The 20,036-nt window shown below is 32.0% G+C and overlaps 1 protein-coding gene across 1 annotated transcript in view; it reads left to right on the top strand.

Annotated features, from left to right (window-relative positions):
- Positions 1-3,559: 3,559 nt before the first annotated feature.
- Positions 3,560-20,036, top strand: part of LOC132741626 (brefeldin A-inhibited guanine nucleotide-exchange protein 1-like) — a gene marked incomplete at its 3' end in the record, with an annotated part of 57,499 nt that continues 41,022 nt past the window's right edge. Inside the window, exons 1-8 of the mRNA XM_060729834.1 lie at positions 3,560-3,622; positions 3,758-3,999; positions 6,421-6,454; positions 7,287-7,428; positions 10,409-10,555; positions 14,026-14,205; positions 14,637-14,717; positions 17,345-17,447. Of these exons, the coding sequence (XP_060585817.1) occupies positions 3,903-3,999; positions 6,421-6,454; positions 7,287-7,428; positions 10,409-10,555; positions 14,026-14,205; positions 14,637-14,717; positions 17,345-17,447 (784 nt within the window). The remainder of the gene's footprint in view (positions 3,623-3,757; positions 4,000-6,420; positions 6,455-7,286; positions 7,429-10,408; positions 10,556-14,025; positions 14,206-14,636; positions 14,718-17,344; positions 17,448-20,036) is intronic.

Here is a 20,036-nt window from a genome sequence, read left to right as displayed (position 1 = left end):
TTTTTTTTTTTTTTCTTTTTTAAAAATGCTACTATTAGATCTACCAAGTGTATTAAAGACATTAATACACGTCAGAGTAGGGCCGGAAGGTGATAATCGGCCCTGAATGAATAATGGCCCTCGGGCTAAAGCCCTCGGGTCCATTATTCATTTTGCGGGCCGATTATCACCTTCCGGCCCTCTCCTGCCGTGTATTAACCTCTTAATAATAATAATGAGATCAAAGATCATATAAAGACGTTAAACTAAAACTTGATTTGTATCACTGTGAGGAGTCTTCAAAATCAACTTTAAAAGGGCATTATGATGACATGACCCTGGTCTGTATTTAACTTAGTGACAGCTCGTTTTTATGCGAGAAAGGGCGCATACACTCTCATAAACTTCCCTCTCTCTCTACCACTGAATGATAAATAGTTATAAGCAGGTAAAAGTAGGTTTCCTAAAAAGAGTTTGTGTGGTCTACAGTAAATATGGTAAAATTAATTATTTAATGATTTCCAGTTTTTACTTTAATATATGATATGAATAAGGCTTACTATAAGGTATCAAATACAAAACCACCGATGAAATAATAATATAAAAAAAATTCCACTATAAAAATTATAGTTTGATAGTGGCAAAACATTTTTTTATATAATTTTATCGGTGGTTTTGTATTTGATACCATATAGTAAGCCTTAGAGTGTTGTATATATAGTAGGGGTCCAGGGGCAGATAGGGGTGGGGTGTCCAAACACTGATACTGCGACCTGAGTCTCAAAGTGCTCACATTTTATAACTGTCTGCGTCTCAGGTTGGATAGTTACACAAGACGAGTTACATTTTAGAAAACACTCCAGACTTTCGCAATTGGCGCGTATTGTGGAACATAAATGTATGTTACTTCTGTTTACGTTAGACGAGCATAAACATAAACGGACGAATTAATATTGGGGAAAATGTCCATTCCAAAGATAAATGATTGTTTCTGTTTTTGAATAATTTTATATCAAATTTCATGAATTTATTATACATTGAAAATAAAACAGTTTGAACATTTATCATTTGTTCGTTACATCATTATTTTGTTGTAAGAGAGGCGTGGAGGATGTTGCACATTTACATAATCCCTCATGTGCAGACTCAATCAAACCGAGTCTTCAGTTTTCATGTATTTTTTACATATTATATTTTGTGATTGGTGCTTTCGAGGGATCACCCTTTTTTAGATTTTTGCAATTATTAGACATGGCAAAAAAATCTGGAAATAAAGTGATCCCTCGGAAGAATTAATCACAACAAAATTACAAGATAACTGCATACTCGGTTTGATCGAGTCTGTACATGAGGGATAATGTAAAGTGCAACATCCCTCACGCCCCCTAGCACCGGCTTGAGCGGTACTCAATTCTCAACACTTAATAGTGCTGGAAGGACCAGAAAAATATAATAACACTGAAAATCGAAGTGAAGTACGGGGCAACTTTTTACAGCTGCCACACAGCACTTGACACCTGATGTCGTGAAGAATAAAAATCTATAAAAACAAAGTGATCCCTCGGAAGCATTAATCACAACAAAATTACAAGAGAACTGCAGACTCGGTTTGATTGAGTCTGTACATGAAGGATAATGTAAAGTGCAACATCCCTCACGCCCCCTAGCATCGGCTTGAGCGGTACTCGATCAATTCTCAACACTTAATAGTGCTGGCATCAATGATCCCGAAGGACCAGTTGGCTTTAGTTTTCGTTATTTGTTCAACATACTTTTTAACCTCAGAGAAGTATGCATAAAATTTATTTATGCAGGAGCATTAACTTTAACTTTTGTTCAATCAAAGAAGTTCTCAAACAAACAGAACCTGCAACAATTTCAATTTTGTCGTATTGATCGGTTACCATTTTTGCAACATTTACACTCCCGTTCATATATATTCCTCGATGTCAGCATCTCATTTGTTTAGGGCGCGAGACTTGTAATCTCAACATTGTGGGTTCGATTCCCAGGCTTGCCAACTAAAATTACTGATCAATCTCTCGGATGAGACTTTAAATCGGGGTACCGTGTATGAGTGCTTAAACACTTGGCACGTTAAAGAACCATAAGAAGCTTCTGGAATCGGAACATTTTTCTGTATCTGTATCTTGCACTATCCTCCAAAATATAAAATGACTAATACTCTTCTGGAGGCAACCGGTGGCGAGTATAAATTAACTCAAATACACACAAATCGGAAGCGTACTAAAGACTTTGATAATTACGCGCCGTAGACAAAGCCGGCTTTAAATAACAAAGGGAAAGGTGTAATGTAAAAATTTGGAAAGAATGAAAACATACAAAGAGATTACGGTCATCAAAACTCCATTATTTCCCAGAAATGCTTTAAAGTTTTTTTCTCAAAAGCTTTAATTTTCATTGTACTTTTAAAGTTTTCAAAAGTTACTCTTTGGCAAATAACCTTAACCATCTTTTTTCTCCTATTGCGTTTTGGCAATTAGTGCAATGATCTAGTATTTTGCATGGAAGTCCAAATACTATACTTTGTTTACATTTTGCTACTTTATAACAACTATTTCACATTTAGCGCTACTTTCTTAAGGTAAGAAGCATCTAACTATGTTCTAAAACCATTATTAAAACAATATAGAATTCATTTTTAAACTTTCTAAAGAAGTAATGAAATGTCGAATCTGCAATACGAGACATTAGACACGACGTACATGTACCTGCATGTTGACTAAATATATTTTGCAAGTGACAGATTAAGGTACGCTCCTACTAGGCAAATATCTTTGAACTTTCTAGAACAGGCTTCAGTCGAGTGAAAAAAGTGATTAATATTAAAAATTATTAAAAGCCATCGTTTTAAACTGTCATACATAGACTTACGTTGTGTATCTACATATAGTTCTATGTTTACTCAGCAAAGCTCATTTCTGCAAACTTCAATACAGCATGTGTGTACTATATAATTACTGCAGTTTGCACGTCATATTCCGATTAAATGTTTGTATATCTAAATGAAAACCCCTTGTCTGAAAAAGACGTAAATTATATTGTGGCAGACACGCGATATAATTTACATTTTATTGGAAGATTTTCAGTGTTGCTGAGCTTTATATTACAAAACTGTATTTCCATATTGTTGATAGGGTCGAGGTCCTGCACAATAATAAACATTTAACAACTTGTAAAGTAATCAGAAATGACACATACACAAAATTGACATGAAATACATCTGGGTTCTAATTATACTGAGGTGTCAGTTTAAATTCATAGCTCATTGTCTGGTATTTATATACATACATACAAATGATATATTATTTGTACGTAACAGTAGTACTATCTAAAATAGGGTAAAAAAGAATCCCTAAAGAACACCCGAAACGGCCAAAATTGTAAATGACGCAGAATCGGTTTGATCTAATTAGCTAATGGAGCAGATGGGTAGTGATAAGTGCAAACTAACTTCAAGCTGGAGTCTCCCATACACAATCCTTAGAAACATGAAAATCGCGAAGGCTGAACTGCAATAAATTTAGTGTCTTCATACCTTCTTTAATTTGGCCGGTATTTGGAAACGGGTTTTATCAATTCGAAAAAAATCCCGGAGTAAATATATTTCACGGAGTTAATTGTAAATATGTATTATCTTATATTAGCTACAATATTTCTGGTTTTAAGTAAAACATTGAGTTATTGTCTTTAATAATATACGTTTTCATTGATACACCTTAGTTTACAGGAAAAATATTTAATTTCTATTTGACAGGTTGTATGGTCACGTGACACAAATATGGTGGATGACATGCAACCGGATGGCAAGCAACAAGTTCAAACAATTTTTGAATTTGCATAAAATCTAGACTACTAGATTGTAAATAAATTGTGTTTATCAATAATTGTATATATCAACAATGTTTCTAACACGTGCACTTGAGAAAATCTTGAGTGACAAGGAAATAAAAAAGGCACATCACTCCCAACTAAAGAAAGCCTGTGAGGTGGCACTTGGTAAGTTTGAATCACTGCTAGAAATAGAATAAACATAACAATCTGTATAGTTTGTTCTACAGTGTCATTTTACATTAGCTTGTTTTAATTACATGCATGTTGCTGACTAGGTCACTGTGTTTACAGTAGAAGGTGTAAAATATACTGAAAAGGGAAGTTGTTTAGGGCTGTTGTTTATAGCACATTAGGGTGGTTCTTGCTGGTTACAGTGTACTTATTTTATTTTTGTAAATTGCAGGGTCTTTAAATAGAATGGCCTGGAGTCGCACCAATTTTACGAAAAAAGAGGTCTTGGTTAAATCACATGTTTAGGTTATCTACTGACCGTGATCTGGCAACAACATTCAAAAATCAAATTATAAGATAATGTTTCATTAAATAGATAAAAAAAATACTGAAATTTAATCCTGGCTACATTACATTATCAGGTTTTTCTTTAAAAAGTAACAATTTTATACATGATTGGCATTGAAATAAAGGAATTTTTGCGTTCCCAGTGTCAAGGTAAAATAGTTAATATGCTTTATTTACCAAGAGTCGTGGGCATTTCTAAAAATAGAACAGTGACGTATGATGACGTCACAGGAACAAGCATGGAAATTACCAGAAAATGCTGAACTATTTGTATTTTGCACTGTCATGATCTTTAATGCATCTCTTAAGACTTATTTCCGATTATCTAGCTCATTTTATATAGGTACCATTTTGCATTCACATGCATTTTGCTTTTCCTTGAGTCGTGGCTAACATGTATGTCAACAGTAGTGTAAGAAAACATTGGTCAAATCTCAGTGAACTATTTCAAGTTACCTTACCAATTTATTAAACATCATTATATGACTAGAGCCTCCTATCTTTATCGATTTAAAGTCAGATTTGATAAATTTATTCGGTACTTAACAGTCCTCAATAAGATCTTTTAAAGTTTGTAATGAAACTAAAATAAAACATCAGGGCAACTTTCATTCTGCCTTCAAAATCTTTTATACATTAACAAAATTGTAGCAACAATTGCAAATGATATTTTAATAAAACAATATGGTTTTCATATGTATCCTATTCCGTTAATTTTGCTTTATAAACAAACATAACTAATTGCAAAAAGACGTGGATACAACAAATGATTTCAAAATTTTATTCAAGATGGATAATGGGATCGATATTAGATATAATGATGCCGATGACCAAGTGTTAGTTTATGTTTCAATTAATAGTTCAGTGAGACTTTCTGTGGGCCCAATTTTGGCGGGAAATTAAGTCGCACCTGTTCCAAACACCGGAAACCAGTAGGTTGTTGTTGTTGTTGTCAAAAAATGTAAACAAACCCTACAAATGGCCAAATTATTCGATTATTACAGTATTTACAACTTTTAAACAACAAATTATAAGAAATATTAACTTCTAAAATATATTTTTAACCATACAATTAGTCATTTACGATTTTAACCCACCCACGACTCAAGGAAAACCCACGACTTAAGGAAAAGCAGCCATACTGCTCATATTTGAAAATAGATCTGAGTTTCATATAAGCTTTTTTTTAAATATATGCATTGTTCATTGCCAAAAAAGAAATAGATATTACAGAGAAAAAATATTATTTAATTGTATAAAATAAAATAATATTTTTTCTCTGTATAAAATTAATGACACATAGTTAATTTTTATATATATATCATTTTTATGACATTATGTACATTGTAACAATGTGTCACAATTTCTGTACGAATATTTGGAAAAGTACTAGAGCTACATCAGATTGAATATGAACCATTGGAGTTAGAAAATATATGTCTGGAACATAGTGCATGTTAATTATTTACATATTGTATATTGAAACATGTAACGAAAAGATAAGAAAATACCTTATATAAGTGGTGACCAAATGACACTGTAAACAAATGGCATATGATCACACACACGGGTAAAAGTCATAAAATTGCTGATAATTATTGATTTTAAAGGGACTTCACTGAGGTATAAAAGCCTAAAAACATAACATTTGAATTTCTTACATAAATGAGCTGGGGCACTTTAAACAGAAATATATATGCAAGATAGTTAAGAAATACACTGAAATAAATTAAAAATCATATGTTTATGCTTTTCTTAGCCCAATTTGAGTGAAAAGCATTTAAATGCTTTTCATTTTGGGTATTTTTTCTTACAACTTGAATAATTATTCTGTTAAACAAAGTGTGCGAATGATCTGAAATTTTGCACAAAGATAAGTGGTCTAAACCTACATCAAATGGTAGTACATTTATCTGGAAAAAGATATTTTCAGTCCCATCATGTCAGAAAACCTCAGTGGAGTCCCTTTAATAATGCATCTCAGATTAAATGACTGGCTTCAACACAATGGTTTGAAATTATCCATTTTTGTAGGTTTTGATGTTAAAAACTAATTCTGTTTTTCAGAAAAAATCAAGAATGATGGTCAGAGTAAAGCTGGGTAAGTCAAATTATAATTTTCACTAATGATAATTCAGTTTTGTAAGTTATACAAAACACACTAGTATTGACTAGAATTATAGGTAGAGATCTTTGACTTGTCAAAGTTACGATTAAGAACAAACTCAGATGTATTTTAATTACAGTTTCTGTATATGTGAATAGTATGTGAATAGTCATGAAAAGATGTGATAGTGTTTTATGTTTTAGTGTGAAAATGTATAGTATTTTGATATAATCTCTAGTAAATCAAATATTTGGTTGGTTTCATATATGCATGCCATTTGTTTTTATCTTGTATTTTATATTGATCGATATATACATATATATTATTGAGACTTAAGTAAATTAAAAATAAATAGTTAAAATTCAGACTTCCATGTTAAGTTACTTATTGGCACAGTCACATACTGTTACATTAATATGACAACTCTCTAGATTCTACTGGTTGAGTAAGACCCAACAAATGAACATGCATTGTCTGTGGGTTACTGGTCAGAATCTTGGTACTCAGTAAGCTCAAAGGCTTGCTTCCTGGCATAAAAACAGGTTCAAAGGTCTTGGTTTGATTTAAACCCAGTGATACAAGTTATCAAAATCAGTGACCTTTTCCACTTGACCAGGTGAGCCTTTGATATGTGGTTCAAGTAAAATCTCTTATAATATGGTAATAAGTGTCAGTGACTGAGTGAGGAAAAAGTTGAAATGTGAAGAAATTGGGTGTATATGAATTATGATATTTATTTGATTTTGATTAAGGAAGCCAAAACGTTGCTAAATTTGTTAAAATGCATAAATGGTTTAGTTGAAGTTGTGTACTTTTCACTTTTCAGTTCTGCCAATGACCAATCCTCAGCCTTGCCAATGCCTAAACAAGCTGGTTTTGTGGATGCTGACAAGTATTTCACACCGTTTGAGCTGGCTTGTCAGTCTAAATCACCAAGGATTGTCAACATTACCTTAGATTTCCTGCAGGTATAGTGTCTAAAAAATCTTTCTCATCCTCAAGATTGTGATCTAATATTATAAAGTAATAGAATGGTGTTTTAGTTCTTAATGGATTATACAATTTTGCTAAAGGAAAGAAAAAAAGTTTAATGTTTTCAATCAAATCACCTTTAAGATATGATATGTAAATGTTTTGCCCAGAAGTACTTAATTAGCATATGATGAATGATAACATATTAAGACTATATTATAAAAAACAACAAAAAATACAGCCAATTAGATAACAACTTAAGTGAATTTCATCTTTGGCTTAAAAGTGTCAGGTGATATGATTATGAATTAGAAAAAAAAAAGAAACCTTGCACATTTCTAGTCGAAATAAAGTGGTATGCCTCCATAATTACTAAATTAATTTCCGAATATTCAAACTAAAAAATCTATATACATGTGTTATATAGATGCTTTAAAATAAATGTTCACAATACACTTAGAACTTAGAATGGTAAAAGCAAAGGATTCTGTTTTTCACTATTAACATTTTAATAATCCCCATCAAGTGAATAAATACATTCATACAGGTCAGTTTTTCTGTATATTTTTCTATTTTCACAAATTCAAATTTTGTTTGTCATGAATATGTATCAACATTATATTCATTCACCTATTAATTCTAAAGATGAAATAATTCCTAATTTCTTTATCATTGATTGCATTTAGCAGGGTTCGACACTAACTGTTTTTACAAGGGATCCCATAGGAATCCCTAAGATTTAATTCAGGGATTCCTCCTAAATGTCAGGGATTCCTCAGATCAAAATAGTAAAATATGAAGGCGAAGAATAACAAGGGAGTGCAGCAATCCCAATTCAAATTCTTTTTTTTAAGACCACATACAGGATATATATTTCCTTGTTTCAGATGCAGAAAATGTAGTTTAAAAGCCCTCTGGAAATATTGCTGTTTAAAGTTTTAAAAGTGTTTCAAAGTGTTTACTAGTAGTAGTATATATATATATAATTGGACCGCTAAGATAAATTAATACATTTTTACATGCACGGAAACAGAATAATATTAAGCTCACTGAACAAGAGTTCGATTTGAAAATATAAATTTTGCTAAATCCTGTTGATAATTGTGAACCAGTTTCTGTAAATGAAGGTATAATGCAAGTGACTGGGCAATGGGACTTAGGGTTTGAACTTTTGAAGTTAAGTATGAACTGGGGAAACATTTTCCCAGATAGCCTAGGGTTCACTGAAATAGAGCCCACTTATGATCTGTAGATCTTTAAAAAATTACAGATAATGATTAGGCTCCATATTCCAGTAAGTTCTGGTATGGATTACTACTATCGTGTCATTTAAAAGAAATGTTTAATTATGATCACTTTAAAAAAATAAGTGATTTTCAGCTTACTGTACACTTTTTTTGTTTAAAAGGAAATATCCCATAGATTGTTGTAAATTAAATATTTTGTTACGTTTTGTATGCATTACAAGTAGGGTAGATCTACCTTCAAATGATTTCATTTTTAAAAATAAAAAGTTGCTCCAAGTCCATGACAGGATGTGTAATATCCAAATTTATTGTTTCCAATTTTTACACTGAAATGTCCGATTCTTTTCTTCTCTGTGTGTATTGATTTTTTTTTAAGTTTTGACATCTGTCACATCAAAGGCACTCACCGCATACAGCAGTCATCTAGACTACAGTAGTTCAGAACACTGATTGGCTGAAAGAACTGTCAGATGAAATATACGTCATTTGGTGTATGTTTCACCTAAGGATTTTTCTATTTTTTGTCGGTAAATTATGCGTGACCTTGATTGACCTTAGAACACTTCAGACTTTAGTTAGACAATATTTTTTAGCATTTTAAAGGCTGTAGAGTTTCAAAAAGGATTTTAAACTGAAAAGTATGGATTATTTGTATTCTGTTTATTAATCATACTTTTGCTGTACTGCAGGGAGAAAAAAAATACATCAGTAATCTTTTTTTTTTTTCACTATCTTTTACGAAAATTTACAATGATCACAAATACCGAATTTTGGCACAAAATAAACAACAACAAACACTTGTTGACTTTGTAGCTATCGCCGGCAACGCCGATCAGCACATATTTGAAGTACACACCGCTGGTGTAATAATTATACGATAATTGCATTTCTTTTTTGAATTTTCACAACTTAATACTATGAAGTCAATGCATGATATAAAATTATTCAAGAATGTTTCTTCAGCCAAAATATTTTTCATTATATATCGCAAATGAGTTGATAGCAGTCACTGCACAAAGGAAAACTGGCGTACATGATACAAGAGCGTAGATTTTACCGGCGGGATTTTTCTTTTCTTTCTTGAACCTTGCAGTTGTGCCAGTCTTTTTTAACACTTTTCTTGAATATTAAGTGATTCAATGATATTAATTCAGACAATTAAAAAAATTTACACAGCAATTTTTCAAGGATCCCAACGGAATCCCCAGCTAGGAATCACAGAGATTCCTCCCGACTTTTTGGGATCCTCGGAATCCCGGGATCCCGTTAATGTCGAACCCTGCATTTAGTTGTATTCACATTGTTGTGGAATAAAACTTAATATTATCAACCCATGCATTGCAACACATAATAAGAGCATATTATTCCCTAAGTAAGTTAACCAAATTTACTGATATTGTTATGGAAAAAGCTGGGTTGAAACAAACTTTCTTTAAAGGCCCATTTTGCCCATTAATGATATTTTATTTTTCAAAAACTTTTTATTTTTTGGTATCATTGATACAGTTTCCGAAAGATATATACTGTACTCATTTGCCATAAACATGAATTATCTTAATCCATTATAAGAACATTATTAAACACATGTTTGACATTTCTAAAGAATTTATGAAAAAAGAATTTCTGAAGCATTATGTGACTTTAATGTATATTGTTTTCTTTTAGGGCTCTTTATATATCCATTGAAATTTCATTAAAATAATAAATTTCATTTCTTATGATTTTATAGAAATTGATAGCATATGGTCACATGACAGGAAATACGCCGGATAGTACAACACCAAATAAGAGACTTATAGATCGTATTGTGGAGACAATATGTGGATGTTTTCATGGACCACAAACAGACGAGGGTGTGCAATTACAAATCATAAAGGTATGTTCAAATGGTTAAAGACTAAAGTTGGAATATTCGTCATTTCATGTTGCACATTTATCACTGCAAAGTTTTTATTTTTATACAGTGCATGCCAAAAGCAACCTTCAAACAAAAATCTCACACAGTCCATAAAGGCCAACATTTGGGTAATGTTGATTTTATTTATTTTTATTATTGATAAAGCTAATTTTTACAGAGAAAAACTACTAGTTTAAAGATCCTGTAAGATCCTGTAACACATTTTTTTTATGGTTTTAAATCATAAATATGATGCTCAAATTAAGATTTATCAATATTTTAGGTTCCAAAAAGCATTATTTATAAAGATATTACCGAATTTAACATTTCATGTAAATAAAGGGAGGTAATAAAATTTTTTAAAAAAGTTAAAGTCAAATTTTACAAGAAGAAAGGAAGGCACATATTTTAATGATTACATATAATATGCACAAATATTTGCAGTACATATTTTACATATTCTTCAATGTTTGAAAATTGTTTTATTTTGCATACGTATGTACATATATATAATTTCACTCAGTTTGGTTAACCACTTTGATCATCAGATACAGGATCTTTAAAGATAGTCATTTTTAATTTCTTTTTTACTTTCAGAAGTTAATTAGAGCTCTGAAGGTTTTTTTTTTTACCACAAAGAAAAATTACTTTGGCTAAAAGATTTCTTCTTTAATAAAATTTGATAAAAAATGTCTGTTTTTTTTCATCTCACACCTAGTGTTAAAAGTATAGGGGGGGTCATATGAGAGCTTCTTTTCTTCAGTCAGAAAGGTGTTTCTTATGAAGAAATTAAAAGTCTTATTTCAATGTATTGAATCCTGGTCAAAAGGTTCAAGTTCAAGGTTCATAATCTTTACGGAACAGGAAACATAATTATTATTTGAGCCGTGTCACGACAAAACCAACATAGTGGGTTTGCGACCAGCATGGATCCAGACCAGCCTGCGCCTCCGCACAGTCTGATCAGGATCCATGCTGTTTGCTATCAGTTTCTCTACTTTTAATAGGGTTTGTAAGCGAACAGCATGGATCCTGATCAGACTGCGCGGATGCGCAGGCTGGTCTGGATCCATGCTGGTCGCAAACACATAACGTTGGTTTTGTTATGACGCAGCTCATTTTATATGTGTAGAAATTGGCAGATATATAAGAGGCAAATCTTCCTGCTGCTATTATTTTGTCAATAGACACTCCTATCTATTTTGATGTGGAATACACTTTCACATACTGGTACATGGTGTACCATTTTGGTTCATTATACAATTTTCATCTTGTCTTTACTTTGTTGGTGGTTATTTTCAGCTGCTTTGCGTTTTGTTTGCTACAAGTAAAAATTATCAGCTTTGGGTAAGGCATCATGGACTTTTCAGGAATTCTTATTTTAACAACAAAGAACTGTTTGATACACTATAAATAAACCAACAGCCATTTTCATATTAATTCATATTAAATACAGTAGAACTTCAGTGAGTCAAAGTTGAAGGGACTTTTGTAAAACTTTGAGACATTGGGACTTTGACTCGTGAATCAGTCTCAATTTAATGTCAACATTTCGAGCATTTGACGTTTACAAGTGAGTTACAAAAGGCGTAACAAAAGGAAAGGGCTATGACTTAAACAGCTCATAGCAAATACATCCTGTGTGATTATCACCCACCACCGGGTCACAATACCTTGCAAACAAAACTAATTTGTACTGTTTATTTTTAAATGCAACTACGGCATTTTGAATAATAACAATTAAAGCATTTTATCACATGTGTGAATGCATACAAATGCTGTTAGAACACGTAGCTGTGTAATTAACACCTGTTCAACATGTACATGTAGTTAAGAAATCATCTTCGCAACTAGAAAAGGTGTCTCGAGATCGAAAGTGTCAAAATAATCGAAGTACTTCCACTTATTTATGGTAAATTGTACTCAATTTATTCTATACGGACCACTAGAAAACTTCGACACATCTAAAAATTTGACACATAAAATTTCAACTCATGTATATGTTTTTAAAAGGATATATAGGGGAAAAAGAAGGGACTTTCATTTTACTTTGACACATTGAGAAAATCGACTAATCAAAGTTTTACTCATAGAAGTTCTACTGTTACAGTATATTTTTTGTACATGTTCAGTAATAGTGGCAAAATTATATAAATACATTTTAAATTATCATCCTATGGCATCATAGGAATTTTACTGGTAGAAACTGTTTTGTTATAATATGTGTATATTGAAGTAAAATCTTGTATTACAATGTTTGGATCAAACAGTGTTGGGTAGACTTGCATGCTTTTCTGTTAATTTATTAACTTGAATTTTACTAGGATATAATGTCCAAGGACAAGCAACTAGTGATTAGTGCCACATAATGTTTCTTGTCCAGTCAAGCACACACAACACAATTTTGTCTGGACAATCATCGTTAAAATTATAAAAAGGTATCTGACTGTTTGTCAGTAAAAAAATGTGAATAAGAGAAATATAAGCCAACTGGTATCAGCTTTTAACAATCCTTTCGTAATAAAATTGCCTTAACATGATGAAATGAAAATTGTCAATGTCCCTTTTTATAATCTGTGAAAAAAAAAATTAAAAAGGTGGTATACATTTTTGTTAAAATATAACGTGTTATATGTTGAGTAAATCTATTTTAAATTAGTTTTTCATGGAAACACAAAATTATTGGTATATGCGTAAAAAAAGCTCAATTACTTTTTAAAAAATTTTGGTATACAGACTCTAAATTAATTTTGACACTTATTTGGTATCATAGTGGCTTTTAAACAGTACACTTATAGAATAAGACACACAAAAATGGACCAATAATTATGCAACCTAGTCATTAGTTGCTTGTCCTTCTATAGAATATCTCAGGTTCCTTGTATACTATTGGCAAAAGAAATTTATATTTGTCAAAAGTTTTGTACCTTGGACATAAACAATCAATACTAATAAACAAAAATATCAATACTTCTAATTGTTTGAGAGCAGAAAATCAGTTAAAATTGCTTTTTAGTCAAGATTGAAATACAGATTAATTACATTTTAATAAATATGTATATTATTATTATGTTATGTCCAGGGTATGTCACTTTTTATACTTAAAAAAAGGGATAAATTTTGAATTAATATACATATACAGTGTTTTGTTTATACTTAGGGAAAAGATGATGAATTATTTAGCATTTATATTTACTTTCCAACATTATACATGTTTTAAATTTATATGTTGATTTATCAATTTTTTGGTGGTAAATATATGCAAGTTTAAAGTGTTATACATAGGGTATACCATATTCACTGAGTAAACACAATAATGTGTTACTGATGTATTTCTTTTATTTCAGGCACTATTTACTATAGTCACCTCCAACTTATGTAAGATGTATGAAAGAAAAAGAGATACAAAAAGTATACATATTTATGTGTTGTATTTTATATAATTTCAGGCATTACTAACAATAGTTACCTCCAACACATGTGAAATACACGAAGGAACAGTTTTACTGACTGTCCGCACATGTTACAATATTTACTTAGCCAGTAAAAACCTTGTAAATCAGACCACAGCGAAGGCCACGCTGACACAGATGCTGAATGTTATATTTACAAGGATGGAAAACCAAGCGGTATGTATTCGTTAAATTACAGAGTATTAATTTGCTGAAGAATGTTTTCCACACAATTTTAGGAAACATTACATTGTGTAACACTGGTGTCTTGGTATAGAAATAGAATTGATAGTTGTGAAAGTTTCAGGCATTATGATGATAAGTATAATGCATTTGTAAAAGTGAGGGATTAACTTTGATTTAAATAAATGGATTTAAAGAATAAGTTATGAAAATATAACACTTAAAACATTCTTTTGTGATTTATATGAGAAAAATATCATGATTTATCAGCCAGCCTGAGTTTATCTGCTGCTCAAATTTTGCTTTTGAGTTTTGTCACCAATGATGTAATATTTGAACAGTGGACACAATAAATTCAAGGCTTGACTTTTATAATTTGCCATTCGAGAGATAGACTATTTATTGTGTAAAGTTAATGTTTGTAGGAGGATGTAATTAAAGAGAGGGAAAGATCAGAAAGTCAAATGTCTCATAGTACAGAGGGCGAGATTTCCGGCACACCAGAGGTAAGCTTTTTTACCAATGTCTACCTATTATATTTGTCAATGAATTTTCTTTACAAATACAACAAAGTTGACAACAAAATCAAGTGCAAACAAATTTTGGCCACCAGTATTGAAGATTACTTATTCCTCACAGTTACCTGTTCAAGATATATTCCATTAACATATGAATGGTCATTGACTGCCTTGAGGTTCTGCTGGGGTATAAAAATAGATCACTGAGGCATTGAGGTTACTCTGTGTGTGCCAGGAAAGGTGTAAAGTTACCATATGTATTTACCTTAACTGTGATGATGTGAGTTAAAACATAATCACATTTATATATAAATGGCTGGTTATTTACACTTCTATGGAAAATCTTCATCTTGTCATGAAAGTTGTAACTCCAATTTAAAGAAAAAAAAACAAATACAATAAAATTATATATAATGAAATGAATATTTTAAATTATTTTGAATTCAATCTTTTGTTTTAATTGATTTGGCGAAAACATTCCTGTACTTTATTTTGATAATTGATTGATTAAAATGAAAACATGTCATACTTTTGATAAACAATATACAGTAAACTTCACTTATAGCGAACACGGTTATAGCGAACTTCCGGTTATAAAGAACAATTTATTTTGGCCCGAATTTTATCCTTCTTTATTTAATATAAAATATACGGTTATAGCGAACACGGTTATAAGGAATTATCGCTTATAAGGAACTCATTTCTTTGTCCCAATCTAGTTAAAAGTGCAGAAAATTACACTTTTATAACAAACTTCAAATATCGGCTTTTCATAAATATATCCAGCATTTTCAACTTTCGTTTTCATTGGCACGGAATAAAACTCGCGGAATATACCGTTTATTGTTGTATGTAATTCAATATATCTATGAAAATGAATTTATATAGAAGTATGTAATAGTTTTCTATTTAGGCTTTTTTAGCAAGAGTTCTTGTCACAAAGATAAAACGGTAATTCCTTTTATTCTATAATTTCTTTTCTTTAATAGTTTTGCTCGAGTAAAATAAAAATCGGTTTTCAACATAATCACGCATGCTTGCAAACATAATCCATAGAAAACTACAAAGTATGCTTGATTGAAATGAAAAGAAATCTATATATTTCATAAGAAAAGTCACCCTTAAAATATAATAGAAGATATTCAATATAAAAGGAAGAAAAATGGAAAATCTTGTTTATTCTTATTCATTGAAAGAAAACGAACAGCACTGAGTTAAGAAACAAAATATGATATTTTATGAAAAATTGAGAAAGGGAGTAAAACTAAAACAGAAATAGCAAAGGATTTTCAAATTCCAAAATGTACGCTCTCGGGTATTGTGTCTAAAAAAGAAATAAATGACTAATTATTCTTAATCAAATGCTCTTAAAAATGGAGAACGATGTTTAACAATCAGTTCGTTATATGTAAATCTGTTCGCTTTAAAAACTCCTGATACAAGGAACTAATTCGCTATATGCTTACAAGGAACTCCGGATATAAGGAACAGATTTTGAATGTCCCAATGAGTTTGTTATAAGCGGAGTTTACTGTATAAGCCATGCTAACAGGGTTTTCATTAAGAGGTGGTTGGAGGCCAAAATGACTCTCAAATGTTTTGTGGGGCAGCACTCTTAAAATCTTTATTGTATGTGATCAAACCAAAAATGTCTGAATTAAATTCAAAATGGACTGTCTCAGAAATTTTTTAAAGACAACTCTGTGCTATACTTTTGTAGATGTGTTGTTAGCTCGACTATTCGATAAGAATAAGTAGAGCTATTGTAGTACCCCGAGCGTCGGCGTCGGCTTAACCACTTATGTTAAAGTTTTTGTGATAGTTCAAATATTTTCAAAGTCCATTGACATATGGCTTTGAAACTTTGCACACTTGTTCACCATCATGACCCCAACCTGTAGACAGGAGGAGGTAACTCTATCAAGCATTTTGACAGAATTATGCCCCTTTTTGGACTTAGAATTTACGTTAAAGTTTTTGTAATAGTTCAAATATTTTCAAAGTCCATTGACATATGGCTTTGAAACTTTGCACACAATCCACCATCATGACCCCAACCTGTAGACAGGAGGAGGTAACTCTATCAAGCATTTTGACAGAATTATGCCCCTTTTTGGACTTAGAATTTACGTTTAAGTTTTTGTAATAGTTCAAATATTTTCAAAGTCCATTGACATATGGCTTTGAAACTTTGCACACTTATTCACCATCATGACCCCAACCTGTAGACAGGAGGAGGTAACTCTATCAAGCATTTTGACAGAATTATGCCCCTTTTTGGACTTAGAATTTACGTTAAAGTTTTTGTAATAGTTCAAATATTTTCAAAGTCCATTGACATATGGCTTTGAAACTTTGCACACTTGTTCACCATCATGACCCCAACCTGTAAACAGGAGGTGGTAACTTTATCAAGCATTTTTTTTTACTATCAAGCACTAAGAATAGTCGAGCGTTGCTGTCCTACAGACAGCTCTTGTTTCTTTTCTTGTTATGATTCTGTGAATTATTTACTAATCAAGTACAGGTATATATTTTTTACTTGTCATAATTCTGCCAATGAATAACCAATTAAGTAAAGGTATATATTTATTGTATTTGTAATAATGTTACAGGCACCGAGATCTGTATGTGATGGTGAAGAAGGAGAACATAACCAGTCTGTTATATCTGAGGCAGATTCTTCCAGTGAAAACCAGTCTAATGTCACTATAACAGGTACTTATTCTTTATTTTAACACAGTTCTCATATAATCATTTTGTAAACCAACCTAAGTAATATTTATTATCTTTGATAAAAAAAGCTTTTATAATTTACTCCCAATTTTGAGTGAAACATTTTTTTATGTGATTTACAAAAGGTTATTTTAAAAGTAAGTGCAATGTCATTATATATAAAAAAAACCATGATGTTCATTGGAAACCAACATGACTAACACAAAATCTTTAAACATTTTACTCCTTTATCAGGCCTTTTGGAAAACAAACTCCTTTGTCAGGCCTTTTGAAAAACATTTTACTCCTTTGTCAGGCCTTAAGGAAAACATATTGCTCCTTTGTCAGGCCTTTAGGAAAACATTTTACTTCTTTGTCAGGCCTTTTGGAAAACATACTTCTTTGTTGGGCCTTTTGGAAAACATTTTACTCCTTTGTCAGGCCTTTTGGAAAACATTTTACCCCTTTGTAGGGCCTTTTGGCAAACATTTTACTCCTTTGTAGGGCCTTTTGGAAAACATTTTACTCCTTTGTCAGGCCTTTTGGAAAACCTTTTACTCCTTAAGTCCGGCCTTTTGGAAAACATATTACTCCTTTGTCAGGTCTTTTCGAAAACATTTTACACCTTAAGTCAGGCCTTTTGGAAAACATATTTCTCCTTTGTCAGGCCATTTGGAAAACATTTTACTCCTTTGTCAGGCCTTTTGGAAAACATTTTACTCCTTTGTCAGGCCTTTTGGAAAACATATTACTCCTTATGTCAGGCCTTTTGGAAAACATTTTACTCCTTTGTCAGGCCTTTTGGAAAACATTTTACTCCTTTGTCAGGCCTTTTTGAAAACATTCTACTCCTTTGTCAGGCCTTTTGGAAAACATTTAACTCCTTTGTCCAGCCTTTTGAAAAAAATTTTACTCCTTTGTCAGGCCTTTTGGAAAACATTTTACTCCTTTGTCAAGCATTTTTAGATTTCTTTGATATCATATGCTTTCATTTACTGTTTAACTGAAGAACAATTTTCTTCAGTTAAGGCCAAAAATTGTACATGTCCAATTTCTTCCTATATATGTTCAGAAAACTGAAAATCATTTTTTTCAATAGCCTTTTTAGCTCACCTGACCACGAAGTGGTCATGGTGAGGTATAGTGATGGGGCTATGTCCGGCGTCCGTCGTCGTGCGTTGTGCGTCGTTCGTCGTCAACAATTGGGTTGTTAACAGTCTAGCAGTCACAGTTTTGATTGGATCATCATCAAACTTTGTCAGAATGTTTGTCTCAATGAAATACAGATCGAGTTCGAAGATGGGTTATCTCGGGTCAAAAACTAGGTCACAGGAGCTAAAAATAGAAAAAGCTTGTTAACACTCTAGAGGCTGCAGTTTTCATCCAAATATTCTGGAAATTTGTCAGGAAGGTTGTTTTGATAATATCTAGGTCAAGTTCGAAGATGGGTCATCTCCGGTCAAAAACTAGGTCACAGGAGCTAAAAATAGAAAAAGCTTGTTAACACTCTAACAATTGGGTTGTTAACAGTCTAGCAGTCACAGTTTTGATTGGATCATCATCAAACTTTGTCAGAATGTTTGTCTCAATGAAATACAGATCGAGTTCGAAGATGGGTTATCTCGGGTCAAAAACTAGGTCACAGGAGCTAAAAATAGAAAAAGCTTGTTAACACTCTAGAGGCTGCAGTTTTCATCCAAATATTCTGGAAATTTGTCAGGAAGGTTGTTTTGATGATATCTAGGTCAAGTTCGAAGATGGGTCATCTCGGGTCAAAAACTAGGTCACAGGAGCTAAAAATAGAAAAAGCTTGTTAACACTCTAGTGGCTGCAGTTTTCATCCAAATATTCTGGAAATTTGTCAGGAAGGTTGTTTTGATGATATCTAGGTCAAGTTCGAAGATGGGTCATCTCCGGTCAAAAACTAGGTCACAGGAGCTAAAAATAGAAAAAGCTTGTTAACACTCTAACAATTGGGTTGTTAACAGTCTAGCAGTCACAGTTTTGATTGGATCATCATCAAACTTTGTCAGAATGTTTGTCTCAATGAAATACAGATCGAGTTCGAAGATGGGTTATCTCAGGTCAAAAACTAGGTCACAGGAGCTAAAAATAGAAAAAGCTTGTTAACACTCTAGAGGCTGCAGTTTTCATCCAAATATTCTGGAAATTTGTCAGGAAGGTTGTTTTAATAACATCTAGGTCAAGTTCGAAGATGGGTCATCTTAGGTCAAAAACTAGGTCACAGGAGCTAAAAATAGAAAAAGCTTGTTAACACTTTAGTGGCTGCAGTTTTCATCCAAATATTCTGGAAATTTGTCAGGAAGGTTGTTTTGATGATATCTAGGTCAAGTTTGAAGATGGGTCATCTATGGTCAAAATCTAGGTCACAAGAGCTAAAAATAGAAAAAGCTTGTTAACACTCTAGTGGCTGCAGTTTTCATCCAAATATTCTGGAAATTTGTCAGGAAGGTTGTTTTGATGATATCTAGGTCAAGTGCAAAGATGGCTCATCCCCGGTCAAAAACTAGGTCACAGGAGCTAAAAATAGAAAAAGCTTGTTAACACTCTAGAGGCTGCAGTTTTCATCCA

Source organism: Ruditapes philippinarum, unplaced genomic scaffold (genome assembly GCF_026571515.1).
Source record: "Ruditapes philippinarum isolate M1 unplaced genomic scaffold, ASM2657151v2 ctg592_1_1_1_1, whole genome shotgun sequence".
NCBI classification, from domain to species: Eukaryota; Metazoa; Mollusca; class Bivalvia; order Venerida; family Veneridae; genus Ruditapes; species Ruditapes philippinarum.
This window is presented reverse-complemented; position numbering and strand designations above follow the sequence as displayed.